Here is an 18,525-nt window from a genome sequence, read left to right as displayed (position 1 = left end):
TTATAGCTGTCTTGTTCTAATAATGCTCATGTTTTGGCAGGATTCATGATGGTGGATATGTGGATGCTGTTTTGTCATTATTGATATCAATAACAATATCATGTATGATTTAGCTGGGACTACAACACAAAGGAAGGAGTCCTGATTTTTTCCCACATTTTACAGAACATTTACCCAAAGATACAAGCCCTAAAATTTCCTGCCATTGATAGACAAGGGGGTTGAGAGTTCTGGAGGGAGACAGGAAAGTGGAGTTGAGACCACAGCCAGATCAGCCATGATTTTATTGAATAGTGGAGCAGGCTTGAAGGGCTGAATGGCCTACTCCTGCTCCTAAATCAAAGTTGCAGCAGGATTCCAGGAAAACCCTGACAGAGTTGCAGGGGCAAAGGCTGGAATGTTTTTTACAACTAACCAAAATAATTGTTGTGGCACATTCAGCTGAAAATTACCTGTGTTTATTTGGTCACTTCTGTATAATACATTTACTCTGCTCTGCATCCAGGTTAAGAAATGCTTTGACACCAATCTTTGTTGAATGAAGCGGTCTGTTTTCATATCTAGAAGGGGATAAGACTTTGCTGATTCCTTGCTGTGCAAATATCCTGTAGAAAGCACAGGTCCATCTATAGATAATGGGGCATGATTTCTCCCTTCCCCAACCCCGAATGGATGCTAATGAACTTTATTGATTTTAATTTCTGTTGAAAATCTTCATTTTACTCTTAGTGGTGGAATAAAAATTAAAATGATCGCTGCTTGGTGAAACCAGCCTTTCTGTGGTGCAGTGGCTGTTCTCTTGGCTAATGGGAGAACCTGAGAAACCAATAGAAGGCAATTCTACCGGTGCCATAGATTTGACAATACACATAAAAATTAAAAGGCAATTTTAATTTTAACATGAGTTGAAAAATAAGAATCATTTTGTAGCATGCAGAGCTGGAATGTTGTCCTTTGAGAGTTGGAACTCCAGACTATAACTGCAATGACCCTAAGTTAGTAGGGATCAGGCCAATTTTACAGTTTGTGCCATTTAACAGCAAATAAAAAAGGTTGGGCTCCAGTAGCCTGTTTACACTTGGAATAAGAAAATCAGCAACCTATTACTAGTGGGAAAATTTGATAAAAATGTGGGCATTGAGATTCCGTATTTTTTCAGCATTTTAATCTATGAACATCTGCAGTACGGTGGTTTTAGTGTTGCTGTCTTGGGAAGAGTAATATCAGCTTAGTAGCTGAGAGAAATGGTTGCTGTCAGGTTCTAATTTGTTGCAGGGTTCTCTTTCTCATTTGTTAACTGGTTTACCATAATTTTCTGTTGTGTACCTATACCTGAACAAACATGCCCGATAGGTTCTTGAATTTGAGTTGAAAGTTTCCCCTATTTTTAATTTGTGATCTGTATTTCACTCCCGACTTTTCATGCGTAGACTTGCATTGATTTTCTTAAATAGGTTTGTAAAATTCACTGTAAAAAAAAAAAGATGGAATATCCGAATCAAATAATACTTCTCACTGCCAAAGGTTTTCTTAACAGCTCTCAGTCTGTCTTTACTGTACTTCAAATTTGCAAAATGTCTATGCGTAATCTCAAGAGATTGGCTGTAATCTAAATATTTTGAAATCAGGTTGACAGAAGAATAAATGTAACTGTAGTGTTAATGCTTTAAGATACATATGTTACATAGTTAACAGTGAGTTATAAAATTAAACTTCAATCAAAGCCTTAGGATGTGGATTGATGTGCTGGAGAGGACTCGAAGAAAAGTGACTGGATGACTTTAGGGTTTTAGGGTCCGAAGTTTTAAGGAAAAGCTCTTCGAGATGGACTTGCTTTAGTTGTAGAAAAGAAGTTAGAGGTATAATAGTAAATAATTTAAAAAGGGAGAGATGTAGATCATGTCACAAAGATAAGCGCATTGAGGGAAGCCATTCAGCCCATCTAGCTCTCTTTCCAATGAAATCCAAGGTTCCCTTGTCGCAGCATCTTAACTGCTTCATGAATAATTTTGCAATACTTTCAGAAGTGCCTGAACACATTACAAAACTGTTACATCCAATCCATCCAATTAACTTTTACAAATGATATTCTGGGTGGAATCTTGTGGACTTAGTCCCTGCTGGAATGGCGGGGCAATTTTCAGTTTGGGAATCCTACAGTGACAGGCACCTTGTAGGCTACTGGGACGGAGGTCTTGTTCCAGGAGGATGCAGATGTTAGCAGTGACCTGCCATGAGAGCCTGAGCCTCCTGAGGCACTGGTGCTCAGACATGTCGAGAGAGCTGATCCTCTGCCTGTAGCCCCTCTGTTGGGGTCTCGTCTCCTTCCATCTGGATCTCAGTGTCCATCCCCTCTGCCCTGTGGAGGACATGCAGCTGAGGAAAAGGCAGCTAGTGCTGCTGCTTGTGTTGCTGCTTTTGGCAGCAGCTTGTGCTCTTGCCCCTTATCAGAGGTGTAAGATGGAGCATGGTGAAGGCTGGCAGCAGAGAAGTGCAGCTGCAGGTTGAGTGAAGTGCTAGACTGGAGATGGGCTTTCCAAGAAGTTGGCAATCACCTGTCAAGCAGTGATAGCACTCTCTGAGAGAAGAAGTGCTTTGAACAGCAACCTCTCAATGACCATGGCTGGAGCTCTGCAGTTTCACTGATCAAAGTCTTCCCAGCTTGTCAATTTCACTGAAAAAGCTCTTTTTGCTGTGCACTTGCTCGGTGACCCTGGCGAGTTGCTGGCAGGTTGGGTAATAGGTCCCAGAGCTTGGAAATCCAGAAACAAGAGTTAAAACAGTTCGTAATTGGCTTTTTAATTATAAATTACCTGACCGATCCAAGGGAATTCCCTTTTCGCCTTCAATCCTGCCCCTCAGCAATGCAGAAAGAGCGTGGGATGATGTCTGGATCCCGATCTGATGTCAATTTCAGGGGACTTAGCTCCCTGCATGTACCCAAACCGCCTCCCCTTGCCTGGATAATCCCCCACCCCCCATCCCTTCCCTGCACCCCCCTTGTCTTTGAGCTCACCTAGCTTGACTTACCTTCCTGGAGCAGAGCAGAGAGCAGCGGACCTGTGGGGCGAATGCCAAGAGCGGAGCTGATAAATTGAGCCCGAGGATCGAGGCCCAGTCACTTACCTTCCGGGAGAGCAGCGGAGAGGAGCATACCTGTGTGAGAGTAGTCCAGACGTGCCGGAGTTTGAAAACAAAATGAGCAGTGATATCACAGGAAAGGTACAAGGTGATTGGTTGGTAAGTAACTGCTGTTAGGGAATAACTCAAACTCCCCCTCAAATCTAAATCGGGGGACATAATCACTGACCAACGCAAACAGATGGACCGCTGGGTTGAGCACTACCTAGAACTGTACTCCAGGGAGAATGCTGTCACTGAGACTGCCCTCAATGCAGCCCAGCCTCTACCAGTCATGGATGAGCTGGACATACAGCCAACCAAATCGGAACTCAGTGATGCCATTGATTCCCTAGCCAGCGGAAAAGCCCCTGGGAAGGACAGCATTACCCCTGAAATAATCAAGAGTGCCAAGCCTGCTATACTCTCAGCACTACATGAACTGCTATGCCTGTGCTGGGACGAGGGAGCAGTACCCCAGGACATGCGCGATGCCAACATCATCACCCTCTATAAAAACAAAGGTGACCGCGGTGACTGCAACAACTACCGTGGAATCTCCCTGCTCAGCATAGTGGGGAAAGTCTTTGCTCGAGTCGCTCTGAACAGGCTCCAGAAGCTGGCCGAGCGCGTCTACCCTGAGGCACAGTGTGGCTTTCGTGCAGAGAGATCGACTATTGACATGCTGTTCTCCCTTCGTCAGATACAGGAGAAATGCCGTGAACAGCAGATGCCCCTCTACATTGCTTTCATTGATCTCACCAAAGCCTTTGACCTCGTCAGCAGACGTGGTCTCTTCAGACTACTAGAAAAGATCGGATGTCCACCAAAGCTACTAAGTATCATCACCTCATTCCATGACAATATGAAAGGCACAATTCAACATGGTGGCTCCTCATCAGAGCCCTTTCCTATCCTGAGTGGTGTGAAACAGGGCTGTGTTCTCGCACCCACACTTTTTGGGATTTTCTTCTCCCTGCTGCTTTCACATGCGTTCAAATCCTCTGAAGAAGGAATTTTCCTCCACACAAGATCAGGGGGCAGGTTGTTCAACCTTGCCCGTCTAAGAGCGAAGTCCAAAGTACGGAAAGTCCTCATCAGAGAACTCCTCTTTGCTGACGATGCTGCTTTAACATCTCACACTGAAGAATGCCTGCAGAGTCTCATCGACAGGTTTGCGTCTGCCTGCAATGAATTTGGCCTAACCATCAGCCTCAAGAAAACGAACATCATGGGGCAGGATGTCAGAAATGCTCCATCCATCAATATTGGCGACCACGCTCTGGAAGTGGTTCAAGAGTTCACCTACCTAGGCTCAACTATCACCAGTAACCTGTCTCTAGATGCAGAAATCAACAAGCGCATGGGTAAGGCTTCCACTGCTATGTTCAGACTGGCCAAGAGAGTGTGGGAAAATGGCGCACTGACACGGAACACAAAAGTCCGAGTGTATCAGGCCTGTGTCCTCAGTACCTTGCTCTACGGCAGCGAGGCCTGGACAACGTATGCCAGCCAAGAGCGACGTCTCAATTCATTCCATCTTCGCTGCCTTCGGAGAATACTTGGCATCAGGTGGCAGGACTATATCTCCAACACAGAAGTCCTTGAAGCGGCCAACATCCCCAGCTTATACACACTACTGAGTCAGCGGCGCTTGAGATGGCTTGGCCATGTGAGCCGCATGGAAGATGGCAGGATCCCCAAAGACACATTGTACAGCGAGCTCGCCACTGGTATCAGACCCACCGGCCGTCCATGTCTCCGTTATAAAGACGTCTGCAAACGCGACATGAAATCGTGTGACATTGATCACAAGTCGTGGGAGTCAGTTGCCAGCATTCGCCAGAGCTGGCGGGCAGCCATAAAGACAGGGCTAAATTGTGGCGAGTCGAAGAGACTTAGTAGTTGGCAGGAAAAAAGACAGAGGCGCAAGGGGAGAGCCAACTGTGCAACAGCCCCAACAAACAAATTTCTCTGCAGCACCTGTGGAAGAGCCTGTTACTCCAGAATTGGCCTTTATAGCCACTCCAGGCGCTGCTTCACAAACCACTGACCACCTCCAGGCGCGTATCCATTGTCTCTCGAGATAAGGAGGCCCAAAAGAAAAAAAAAGCTGGGTAAGTAACTAAAAGTAAAGAGAAAGGTCTACTTTTTTTTAATATAGGTAGTTTTTTTTTAGGGAATCAAGGTCCCCAATGTAAATAATCTAATTTTTGGGTAATTTAAGGGGATAAATTAAGGGTAAGTCATGGCAGGGCAGCTCGGTAACGTGGAGTGCTCCTCCTGTGCAATGTGGGAAGTCAGGGACACTTCCAGTGTCCAGGGTGAACACGTGTGCAGGAAGTGTCTCCAGCTGCAGCTACGTGAAATCCATGTTTTGGATCTGGAGCGGCGGCTGGAGACACTGTGGAGCATCCGCGAGGCTGAGATCACCGTGGATAGCACGTACAGGGAGGTGGTCACACTGCAGGTAAAGACTGCTCAGGCAAAGGGAATGGCAGAGTAGAAGAACTAGACAGGTAGTGCAGGAGTCCCCTGGACCCATCTCCCTTTCTAACAGATTTTCCGTTTTCAATACTGTTGGGGGAGATAGCTTCTCAGGGGAATGCAGCAAGAGTCAGGTCTGTGGCACCACGGGTAGCTCAGCTGCACAGGAGGGGAGGAAAAGGAGTGGAGGAGCAGTAGGGATAGGGATTCTATCATAAGGGGTACAGATAGGCGTTTCTGTGGCCGCAAATGTGACTCCAGGATGGTATGTTGCCTCCCTGGTGCTAGGGTCAAGGATGTCACGGAGTGGCTGCAAGACATTCTGAAGGGGGAGGGTGAACAGTCAGAGGTCGTGGTGCACGTTGGTACCAACGACATAAGTAGAAAGAGTGATGAGGTCCTGCAACAAGAATTTAGGGAGCTAGGTAGCAGATTAAAAAGCAGGACCTCAAAAGTTGTAATATCTGGATTACTCCCGGTGCCTTGTGCTAGTGAGTATAGGAATATGAGGATCGAGCAGATGAATGCGTGGCTGAGGAGATGGTGCAGGAGGGAGGGCTTTAGTTTCCTGGATCACTGGGTCTGATTCTGGCAAAGGTGGGACCTGTACAGGTTGGACGTGTTGCACCTGAACCGGAACGGGACCAACATCCTTGCTGGGAGGTTTGCTAATGCTGTTGGTTGGGGGGTTTGGGGGGTGGGTGGGGTAAACTAATTTGGCAGGGGGATGGGATACAGAGTAGAGGTATAGTAGGGGGTGATGCAGTCAAATATAGAAGAGAAACTGAGTCAGTCTGGTAGGCAGAGCAAATATAGACCAGTTAAGGCACAAGTGAAAAATGCAAGGCTGGATTGCATCTATTTTAATGCAAGGAGTCTTACTAATAAGGCAGATGAATTGAGGGCGTTGATTAACTCATGGGATTATGATATTATTGCTATCACAGAGTCATGGTTGAGGGAGGGGCAGTACTGGCAGCTCAGTATTCCAGGGTATAGAATCTTCAGGCAAGATAGGGGAGGGGATAAAAGAGGAGGTGGCATTGCACTGTTGATCAAGGAGTCAATTACTGCAGTAAGAAGGGATGACATCTTAGAAGGTTCGTCAAATGAGGGTAGAACTTAAAAACAAAAAAGTGGCAATCGCTTGGCTGGGAGTGTACTACAGACTTCCACACAGTCAGCAAGAGATAGAGGAGCAGATATGTAGGCAAATCTCAGAGAAGTGTAAAAATAATAGGGTAATAATAGTAGGGGATTTCAACTTCCCCAAATATCAATTGGGATAGTCTTAGTGCAAAAGGCTTAAAGGGAGCGGAATTCTTAAAATGCATACAGGAGAGTTTTTTGAGCCAGTATATATGAAGTCCGAAAAAAGAAGGGGTGGTACTGGACCTAATCCTAAGGAATGAAGCCGGACAAGTGGTAGAAGTGTCAGTGGGGGAGCATTTCGGGGATAGTGACCATAACTCTAAGATTTATGGTAGTTATGGAAAAGGACAAAGAGGGACCGGAAATAAAGGTACTGAATTGGGGGAAGGCCGATTTCATTATGATAAAACAGGATCTGGCCAAAGTGGACAGGGAGCAGCTACTTGTAGGAAAGTCTACATCAGACCAGTGGGAGTCATTCAGAAAGGAAATAGTGAGAGTTCAGAGCCAATGTGTTCCCATTAAGGTGAAGGGTCGGACTAACAAGTCCAGGGAACCCTGGATGTCAAGGGATCAGGAACAAAAAGGAGGCTTATGGCAGATACAGAGCGCTGAAAACAGTGGAGGCACTAGAGGAGTATTGAAAGTGTAGGGGGGGTACTTAAAAAAAGTAATTAGGAGAGCAAAGAGGGGGGCACAGTGGTGCAGTGGTTATCACTGCAGCCGCACAGCTCCAATGACCCAGGTTCAGTTCTGAGTACTGCCTGTGCGGAGTTTGCAAGTTCTCCCTGTGACCGCGTGGGTTTCCGCCGGGTGCTCCGGTTTCCTCCCACAGCCAAAGGCTTACAGGTTGATAGGTAAATTGGCCATTGTAAATTCACCCTAGTATAGGTAGGAGAATTGAGGGAAGGTGAAGATGTGGTAGGGAATGTGGGATTAATGTAGCATTAGTATAAATGGATGGTTGATGGTCGGCACAGACTCAGTGGGCCGAAGCGCCTGTTTCAGTGCTGTATCTCTCTCTGACATGAAAAAACACTGGTGGGCAAGATAAAGGAAAATCCTAAGGCATTTTATAAATATATTAAGGACAAGAGGATAACCAGGGAAAGAATAGGGCCCATTAGGGACCAAAATGGCAATATGTGTGTGGAGCCGAAGGACATAGGTGAGGTTTTTAAGTGATTACTTTTTATCTGTGTTCACTAGGGAGAAGGACGATGTAGATGTAGTGATCAGGGAGGGGGATTGTGATATACTTGAACATTTTAGTATTGAAAGGGAGGAAGTATTAGCTGTTTTAGCGGGCTTAAATGTGGATAAATCCCCAGGCCTAGATGAGATGTATCCCAGGCTGTTATGTGAGGCAAGGGAGGAGATAGCAGGGGCTCAGACACAAATTTTCAAATCCTCTCTGGCCACAGGAGAAGTACCAGAGGATTGGAGGACGGCAAATGTGGTACCATTATTCAAGAAGCGTAGCAGGGATAAACCAGGTAATTACAGGCTGGTGAGTCTAACATCAGTGGTGGGAAACTATTGGGAAAATATTCTGAGGGACAGGATTAATCTCCACTTGGAGAGGCAAAGGATTATTCAGGGATAGTCAGCATGGCAGTGTCAGGGGGAGATCGTGTCTAACTAACTTGATTGAATTTTTCGAGGCGGTGACTAGATGTGTAGATGAGGGTAAAGCAGTTGATGTAGTCTACATGGACTTCGGTAAGGCTTTTAATAAGGTCCCGCATGGGAGATTGGTTAAGAAAGTAAGAGCCCATGGGATCCAGGGCAATTTGGCAAATTGGATCCAAAATTGGCTTAGTGGCAGGAGGCAGAGGGTGATGGTCGAGGGTTGTTTTTGCGAGTGGAAGCCTGTGACCATTGGTGTACCACAGGGATCGGTGCTGGGACCCTTGCTGTTTGTAGTGTACATTAATGATTTAGACGTGAATATAGGAGGTATGATCAGTAAGTTCGCACATGACACGAATATTGGTGGTGTCGTAAATAGTGAGGAGGAAAGCCTTAGATTACAGGATGATACAGATGGGCTGGTAAGATGGGCGGAGTAGTGGCGAATGGAATTTAATCCTGAGAAGTGTGAGGTAATGCATTTTGGGAGGACTAACAAGGCAAGGGAATATACAATGGATGGTAGGAGCCTAGGAAGTACAGAGGGATCTTGGTGCACTTGTCCATAGATCATTGAAGGCAGCAGCACAGGTAGATAAGGTGGTTAGGAAGGCATATGGGATACTTGCCTTTATTAGCAGAGGCATAGAATATAAGAGCAGGGAGGTTATGATGGAGCTGTATAAAACACTAATTAGGCCCCAGCTGGTGTACTGTGTACAGTTCTGGGTACCACACTATTGGAGGGACGTGATTGTACTGGAGATGCTGCAGAGGGGATTCACCAGGATGTTGCCTGGGCTGGAGCATTTCAGCTATGAAGAGAGACTGGATAGGCTAGAGTTGTTTTTCTTGGAGCAGAGAAGGCTGAGGGGGGGACATGATTGAGGTATACAAAATTACGAGGGGCATTGATAGGTTAGATAGGAAGAAACTTTTTCCCTTAGTGGAGGGATTAATAACCAGGGGGCATCGATTTAAGGTCAGGGGCAGGAGGTTTAGAGGGGATTTGAGGAAAAACATTTTCATTCAGAGAGTGGTTGGAATCTGGAACACACTGCCTGAAGAGGTGTTAGAGGAAGGAACCATCACAACATTTAAGAAGTATTTAGATGAGCATTGAAATGCCACAGCATACAAGGCTATGGGCCAAGTGCTGGAAAATGAGATTAGTTTGGTGCTTGATGGCCGGCACAGACACGATGGGCCAAAGGGCCTGTTTCTGTGCTGTATAATTCTCTGACATAGGGATCTAATGTGTTATCCTTATTATTTTGAACAATAAGTAACAATGAAATATGGTAGTGGGTAACTCAAATAGAATATAATAACTTCACAGCTCAAGAGAAGCTTGAAGATGAAGATTGGAATATGTATCTCATCTGTTGATTCTGATTAGTCCCTGAGGATCCTCATGGATACCAACTTCAGCCTGACAAAGTCCTTAATGGTGACGTGGTGAAGGAGACTTTCATCTTTTTGGTCCTCCTTTAATGGGAGCAAAGTCCCAATTTGGATCACATTTATGAAATGTGACAAATGCATCAAATTGTTCTCCTTTGTGATTCAGAATTCCTAGCCATGCAACTCAAGGATCTCTTTTCGCTCAAATGCAAATCCTTGGATAAAGTTGTATAGCAAATTTGTGGCATTAAGGGGAAATGGTTGCAAGGAGGGAGGAATGCAACCTGCCACTGAGTGCCTAGAGGGGTAATTGACCTCATCGCAGGCATACCTCTTTGCCAAAATTCCTGACATGAGCTAAGCAATTTGTGATGAGTTAACCTAGAACAACAAGGTGGCTGCCACTTTGCGAGGTTCACTGAATAGCCATTTGACATCTGCCTTCAGCATGATGGAGTCATATAACTAGTGAGGAAATTCTTGAGAATTGGGCCAACAACTGCTTGGAGTTTGGTATGAGAATTTGCTCCAGTATATTCAGAGTGTGGTGCCTACCATGATTTGTTTTAGAGAGACTTTCAGCTGCTACTAAAGCTACAACTGGTAGGACCACCATTCTAGGGGTATGATGCATATCTATGGTCAAGAGGATGGTGGCAATGCACTCATTCATTTGCAGTAGCAGAACCTCTAATTCACCATGAAGAATGCCGGAGGAGATCTTCTGGTCATGTTTTTAAATAGGATCTCCTTCTGCCCCAATCCTGACTTCCTTTGCCGATTTTAATTATTTTTTCCCCTCTTAACTCTTCTGCTGGAATGTCATTGATTTTAAATCATTAGCCTGGGCTGAAATCATGAGGGAGAGTTACCATTTACACATTACAACCCTAGAAAAGTGAATTGCATTACAATCAACTGTTGCTTTGCTCCCCTACCCACTGACTTCAGGTCAGACTCCCACTGCTGATTTAAAATCAGCAGAATAAAGTCAGAGGAAAGTTCTAAAATTATTAATGGGAGCTGAAATTGCATTGACAGGAGATGCTATTTAATAATCACTCAAGGAATGGCATACATACAGACGTTGTGGGGGATGTGGGTGAACTCTTTTAACATTCTTCTGTTTTTCTAAGCTGATGAATAAAGTCCTGTTTATTAGTTAGTCTGTTCACCTCAAAGATGAGCAGGGTGTTCACCTGGTGTTATGACCATCAATCTCCTTCAGCCTGAAAACAAATTAACTGGTCATTCATCCCTCAGATTCTTATGCAATGCTCTGGTGCAGATTGGTTGTTACATTTGCCTATATTATAAGTAGTGTAGTTGGATCTCCTTGTTAAGTCAATACAAACTATATAAACCAATTGAAGTACATTATTCATGGATTTAAGATCGAACTTCCTAATCTTTGAACTAATACAAGGTAGGACTGCATCATTCATTTCAGGGGACATGACTTGTATTTGTTACTCATGTTAATATGTTGTAACAGATTTTGTTATAGTGAGTGTCCTCTTGACTCAGCAGCTGGAACTCATGCCTTTGAGTGAAAAGAGTGGTTGTATTTCCACATCCTGATTCCAGTGAAATCTAGACTGCCACTCCAGTGCAATACTGAGGGAGTGCTGTATTGTTGAAGGTGCTGTCTTTTGGATAAGACCTTAAGCTGAGGTCTTGTCATCTGTTCAGATAGAAGTTAAATGCCCCATGGCATTTTTTTCAAAGATGAGCAGTCTGTTCACCTCTCTCCAGCCTGAAAACAGCCTGGCCATTCATCCCTCAGATTCTTATGCAATGCTCTGGTGCAGAATGGTTGTTACATTTGCCTACACAGCAATGAAAATAAAGTGTTTTGGAATGATTTGATGTGCATAGATGTAAAACTAGTTCTTCTGAGTGGTTATTGAGGGACTTTTCAGCACTCGGTAATTCCCAGCAATGTATTTCACCCGTTACTTGACCTGTTATTAATGGTATATCAGTTGTGTTTAATTATATGCAGGTGGAGGGCATTAATTGGGTCTTACTTGAGCACATATAAAGATACACTTACTGAAATGGAGTGGGGGTTGAGTTAGGAAGAATATGCTTGTGATGGTTCACTCTGTAAATAAATAATAAGATTGAGTAAAGCTTGGCTCCAGTATCATCCTTCACCAAATGGCTTTCTAGAATATAACACCTGTATTTGTAGGTTCCTAATGATACAACTTCATTTAAGATTGGGCTGATAGTATTCATGTTTTTATGTTTTTAACAGAGTGATAACTCTCGACAATCATCTGGTGGTGCTTTCGGCAGCTGCAGCAGATGCTGGAAAATACTATGTACAAGCAGTCAATGAAAAGAATGGGGAAAACAAGACTAGTCCATTTATCTACCTGAGCATTGCAAGTAAGTGTGAAAATTAAGTGAGTTGTTCTTGTATTCAGGAGGAGTAGGGGTTTCCTTGTGGGAGTGCATAACCTTCTTAAAAGTGAGATTTTAAAAAATCTGGATTTATATCTTTTGCACATTATAAGTAGTGTAGTTGGATCTCCTTGTTAAGTCAATACAAACTATGTAAACCAGCTGAAGTACATTATTAATAGATTTAAGATAGAACTTCCAAATCTTTGGACTAATACAAGGTAGGACTGTAATAAAGTCCAATTGTGATTAAGTTCAAAGTTCAGAAATTACCTTCAAAACTCTAGTTACATGAAACTTCAGTCACTACAATCCCATGAACTCTGTTTCTCCAGCTGTAATTTTTTTCTTCCTAATGACTGTTGTTTAGATCCCTCCGTCAGCCAAAAGTAGTAGTTTTGCTGGCAGTTTGAAGTTTTACTATTCTATGTGCAGCTTGAGTTTTGAAACTCAGAGACAGGTTTATTATTAAACTTAGGAAAGCACTTGTCCATTAAAATGTTTTCACTTTCATTTAATTTGGCACTTGGAATATGCAAGGACCAATTTTAGTGGGTTCTATCCTATATGCTAAAAATTAATTAGTTTTTTAAAATTAATATAAGGACCCTCTTTTCCAAGTTACTGTTGTTTCTTTGGTCTCTCTAACTGTGCATCAACTGTGGTTGGAAGGATATGTGGACAACCTTCTCCCCCATCTCTGCCAATGGTGTTCTGCACCAACTGTTTGGGAGTATATGAATTTGTGTCTGAAGCCATAATTGAAAATCAACCTTATTAGCAGAGGTTGGTTGATTTTAGAATCTAAAACTGAGAATATGATGATATCATGTTGAGCATCCCAGGTAACCACCTGAGAATACTGTCCAGCCAACAGACAGAATCATCTGCGGAATTGTTGTTGAAATGGACAAGGACGTGGTAGATTGCACTGGATGATATCCAAATAGTTATTTAAAATGTGGAATGTCTGCTTCCTCGAAATTGATGTCCTTAAATATTCTGAAGCTTAAAGGTATGCAATGACAGTCTGCTCCAGAATCCTTGATTACTAGCATTACCATTTGCTCCAACACCTCTGACCATGTAGAAACAAGCCCCTAAATCAGTTGAGACATTAATATTGGGCCAGATTTTAATCCATTCAAAATCCACCCACTTACACTGACTTAAAATCAGGCCCATTATATGAGAAATCTTCTGTCACCAATTAACAAGACATCCTGGCTCATTATTCTCAAGTTCTATCTCCAAGGTACTGCACAGAGATGAGGGTACTTAATTTCCACTGTGGCCTCTAAAATTACAGGAAGGTTTCATCCTGGATTCCAGAAATCTAAGCATATTCATAATCAGGAACAACTGAAGATGGTCCCTCATCCCAAAGATTATTTGTTCAGAGTACTTCTCAGTGCAGGTTGTGACAGTAGGTCTCAAAAATTTCCATTTCATCATGTTCCTCAGCAAATTCTACACAACATTTTTGTACTTCCAAATGGTGAGCAAATACTAATTGTTCACATTTTGCCCTTTGGTATTGTGCATACACTTACAAATTGTTACAGATTACCTGTTGGTAATTTGCACCTCAATGCTTGCTTTGCTTCTACTTCTCCCATATTGAGGCAGTCAAAAGAAGTCTCTCAAATAGTCACACATGTAGAGGACAATGTTATAATGGTCCTACTTTGCAACATTATCTGTTCTTGAGGCAAGCAGAGTTAACGTTTCAGGTCAGTGACTCTTCTTCAGAAGGGTCACTGACCTGAAATGTTAACTCTGCTTCTGTCTCCACAGATGCTGCCAGACCTGCTGAGTATTTCCATTGTTTCTTGTTTTTATTTCAGATTTCCAGCATCTGCAGTATTTTGCTTTTATTATCTGTTCTTGGTTGCTCTGCTAAAGAGCAGTTCCTGAACATCTGGAAACACAGGACATACAGCATGGGCATGTTATTAAGAGTTTGGGACCTGATGTCCTCTGTCATGAAGGAAAAGATAAAATTATAAATCCTTCATGACCATCACTCATGAGAAACCCTCTGTATTCCATTATACACCGTAGCCTCAGCTTACCTATAAAATCTAACTCAGATCTCATAATTAATTGGTTGGAAATAGCCTCTGAACTGTGGTGTTGTTTTCACAGTTGCTCATTTAGTTGATTTTTAAAATGTGCATGACATGTCATATCAAGAATTGAGAGTCAGACTTGTTGATATTTCTAAGAGATTATAGTTTGCATTGCAAAATTTTTCTGTCGCAAATGATAATACAATACAATAGAAATCTGACTTCAACAACAGTTAATCTTAGTCTGCAAAGATTGTTGTATCTTCTGGCATGTGGAGATCTGTCCAACTTGTTTCAAAAGTGGCAAAAGCATCCAGGCCCCGAAATTCCTCAGGGCTTCCAGCTGTCAACTGTTGTAACTCCAGCTGGGTCTCTGCTGTTTCCCAGGATTTGCTAGGTATCTTGTAAGAGCTTGACCCTTTGTCTACTGCTTACAAGGCAAAGGAGGGCAAGGGGGCAAAGTCAGAAGCAAGAACTCACTATGCTGGGAGTTCCTCCTTTGTTGATTCATTCAGGAATTGGTGTATTGTGCTAGGGTAAATTTGAGTCCCACTAGATTAGGGAAGGGGCCTGAACCCCTGAAGAAAAGAAAACTTACTCCGGGATTGTGACTGGGTGAGTTATGATGGGGAGGGATCCCTGGGCAACCTCCTGCCAGCACTCCCCTCTGCCAGTTTCAGCAGCAGAGGCCAATGTTGCTGGCCACATATAGGTGCCAGAGAAGTCGCAAAGTGACACTTGTACCTGGCTACTCCATGAAGTTTAGTTGCTCTCCCACTGATCCCGCAAATCTTGACAGCATTGGAAGCCGCTATGGCATGCGCGGTCTCAAAATAATTGCCAGAATTGTCTCCCAAGGGAATTCAGTCCCCCACTTTTCAAATATAAGAACACAAGTATGGGAGTGGAGGCGGCCAAATAAACCACTAGCTTCAATCCTTCCTTGCACAATTTGTCCTGTAATATACAACATCCAACTTGGTCTTAAAGGGGGCAGCCAATTACAAGTAGAATCTGTAATGCCATAAAGCTCTGCAAAAATTTAGTCTAACTCTTAAAGGTAACGCACAAAGCTCCAGAATATTAATCCCAATTTACAGCCCGAACATTTTATCCCTGACCGATTCCAATGCACGGAATGATCATGAGGTGCAGGAATCAGTGTGTTCCATAACGAATTTGAATGTCTTTGTTAACCTTTATTTTTAAATCCTTCAAAACCTGCTAAACAGATTATTCATCTTTTTAAAGGTAGCTATTCAATATGTTTAACTGGAGATCTTTCGTGCATATCTGCTATTCTGTGTGGTGGTCGGGGAATATTAGTTATCTCACCTCTCAATTCAGGCTTGTTAATTTTGTTCTCAAATTGTACATATAAATTTAAATTATGTGACTTGTTTATACATATTTTCTGTATGCTCCTTCATTACTTTAAAGATTGGACCACTAACTTTCTCAAACTTTATGATATGAGCCTCATTTCATAACTCAGAGCCCCAGATTCTGTATCATTATTTGAGCTTCTCTGAACACTCCCCAGTCTACCTATGACCCTTTGAAAATAACAGATGCAAAATTTGATGAGGCCCAAAACAGGCAAGAGGATCACAATGTGTGATCAATCCGTGGGCGTTGCTTGACCATGATTGTAGTGTGCCGCCAGCACTAAGCACACTGTTGAGTGGCTGCATGCCTGAGCAGGGGGCTCAAAATCGTGAGAGGCTAGCACCACTTAAATCCAGCCTACACCTCTTAAGAGGGAGGTGCATTCTGGCTGCAGCAGTTGCTGGAATTGGCTAGGGAAGAATGTCCAAGCAGGAAAAAAACTGAAAAACGATGCAACAGGACAGAGAGCATCCTCTGAGGTTCTCTAACACAGCACTGGCTTGGTGCAGGAGGTGGACAGGGGAGAGAGGTGCTCTATCTATATGGGACCAGGAGGCCCACCAGACAGACACTGCGTAGGCAGTGGGAGCAGATAGCCATCACAGTTAATGCCAGAAGTGTAGCCCTGAGGATCTGGATGTAATGCTGCAAGAAGTTCAGTGACCTAACATGAGTGGCCAAGTCAATGGATGCATTTTCAAATGCCATATCCTTGCAAATGAACCACCAGCCTCACACTCTGCGCCATTCACCACTACCCCTTCTCTCACCTACCCAACAATCTCCATCAACCATGACTATACCTGACATTTGTATCTTTACCTCACCCTCACACACTTTGCACTGCTGCAGTCCTTACACACACTGCCCGCTATTCAACTAGGACAGTCACATCACCCAAACACTTTGCACCACATTCACTGAGACACCCCCCCCCCCCCCCCCCCACCTTGTAGGACAAGGTGGTATACAGCCAGAGGCTGCAGTGCCTGTTAGGGAACAGGCATAACTACATGTCTTTACCCCAACGGAGGAGATGGTGCTCCACACATAATCCTCTTCCTCATATCCCACTTCCTCCTCATCCCACAATCTCTTCTGATATATCGGCTGCAGATGGTGTAAGCATGCAGTTCTTGCTTCCCCCATTCCGCCACCCCCCCCCCACAGTTCCCCTCAGTGCAACGCTACCTTTGTGGCATTCTCCTTTCAAATACAGAAGAACTGAAATGTGGCCAGGCAGCGGTGGAACAGCAAGAAGTGGAAGAGGAAGAAGAGACTGATGATGAAGAAACACCATAGCTTGCTTTCACACTTGCAGCCACCAGCTCAGATACTGACATTGTGCATAATTTAGAGAGTAGCTTAGAGGCAGGATCTGCACATGGTGAGATACTGGGCAGGAGTGGCCTTCAGCCAGGGCAAAGGGAAAGGGTAGCATAGGTGAGGTCACACATGAGTTCTGCTGCAGAGAACTCAGATGAGGACTTCAATGAGGTAGCATACAGAAAAAGGCTGATGGGTATGCACATAGAATTGCTTGCTGCATTGACAGGCCTGCCAGAAAGTGTGTTGTCGCTGTTAAGGAGCATGGAGGAGTCCAGCACCAACATGGCACAGGGCTTTCTGGAGAGCCTGGAGCCCATCTTTTGCATCGTGGAAGTGGTGGCCAAATCCATGAGAACACTTGTCGATCCAACCATGATGTAGCATCTCATGGCCCATGTCTCAGCTTCCATTACAGCACAAGCAGAAGACACCCAACATCTGAATGCTGCAGTGGGAGCTCAGACTGATGTCAGGCACCCTCAGCTTGTTGCCATGCAAGCTCAGACTGCTGCTATCATGGCTGCAGATACCTGTGTCCAAAGGGGCTTGCAGGGTCTCAAAGTCCAACAATCTGTCCTCCAACACATTGCTAGGAATGCTGAGGCATTCAGGGGAGTGGCAGTGGCACTGTGGAGCACAAACCTCAGGACAACAGCATCTCAAGATGAGAGTATTCATCTTCCCACCATTACCACTCTGCCAATATCCTCGGTGTTGCCTGTTAGGCAGCCAGCCCAGACTGCTGCTGAGGTGGTGTAGTCTACAGCTGGGTCCTTTAGGGCCATAGCTGCTCAAGATGATCCTGCAAGGTCATTTGCAGTCTCCCTACTGAAAGTCAGTAGCCTTCCATCAGCCATGCTGCAGCCACTGGGGTAGCACTGCATAGGAGCGCAAGTGCAAGCAAAGGCATCCATAAGACAGGCGCCAAGGGAATGCTCAAGGGTGTGAATAATTAACTTTTGTATGGAATATTGGATGGTTTGATAAAGTTTGTTTGGAATGTTGGTTTGTTTCATGATGACTTTTATTTCAACGTTGTGATTAAGAGGATGCTGTGATGGTCAATAACAGAGGGAAGGTGTGGGACTGTTGGTGAATGGAAGATTGGTATTGCTGGTGCCACAGTGGTTGAATGAGGAAACCATGGACAGCCAGGCAGGAAAGGGGATGTGTTGATTGCCTCCTCCCTTCCTCCTCTTGCTTCTCCTCCTCCACCTCAGCTGCTCACATATAGCTAGTGACAAGGGTTGTGCCCTCATGACGAGGTTGTATAGCGTGCAGCAGTTCACGATGAATCTTGACATGCTCTCGCTGAGCACAGCAGGGCTCCACCAGAGTGGTCCAGACAACTGAATTGTTCCTTCAGCATGCCAGTGGTTTTCTGAGTGACATCTTGCGTGGCAGCGTGGCTCTTGTTATATGCATGCTATGCACGTATGCATGGATTGTGCACCAGAGTCGTGAGCTAGGTTGTCAGCGGATAGCCCTCGTCACCCAGTACCCACCCTCTTGTCTCGTGGTGGCTCAA

At 44.3% G+C, this 18,525-nt stretch overlaps 1 protein-coding gene across 3 annotated transcripts in view; it reads left to right on the top strand.

Moving 5' to 3' along the window:
* sdk1a (sidekick cell adhesion molecule 1a) overlaps positions 1-18,525 on the top strand; it is a 973,689-nt gene that overhangs the window by 456,980 nt on the left and 498,184 nt on the right. For all 3 annotated transcript variants that reach the window (XM_068055814.1, XM_068055813.1, XM_068055815.1), the window contains exon 5: positions 12,059-12,192. In XM_068055814.1, the coding sequence (XP_067911915.1) occupies positions 12,059-12,192 (134 nt within the window). The remainder of the gene's footprint in view (positions 1-12,058; positions 12,193-18,525) is intronic.

This window comes from Heterodontus francisci, chromosome 24 (genome assembly GCF_036365525.1).
Source record: "Heterodontus francisci isolate sHetFra1 chromosome 24, sHetFra1.hap1, whole genome shotgun sequence".
Taxonomy (NCBI): domain Eukaryota; kingdom Metazoa; phylum Chordata; class Chondrichthyes; order Heterodontiformes; family Heterodontidae; genus Heterodontus; species Heterodontus francisci.
The sequence above is the reverse complement of the archived record's forward strand: the minus strand, read 5'-3'. Positions and strand labels throughout refer to the sequence as shown.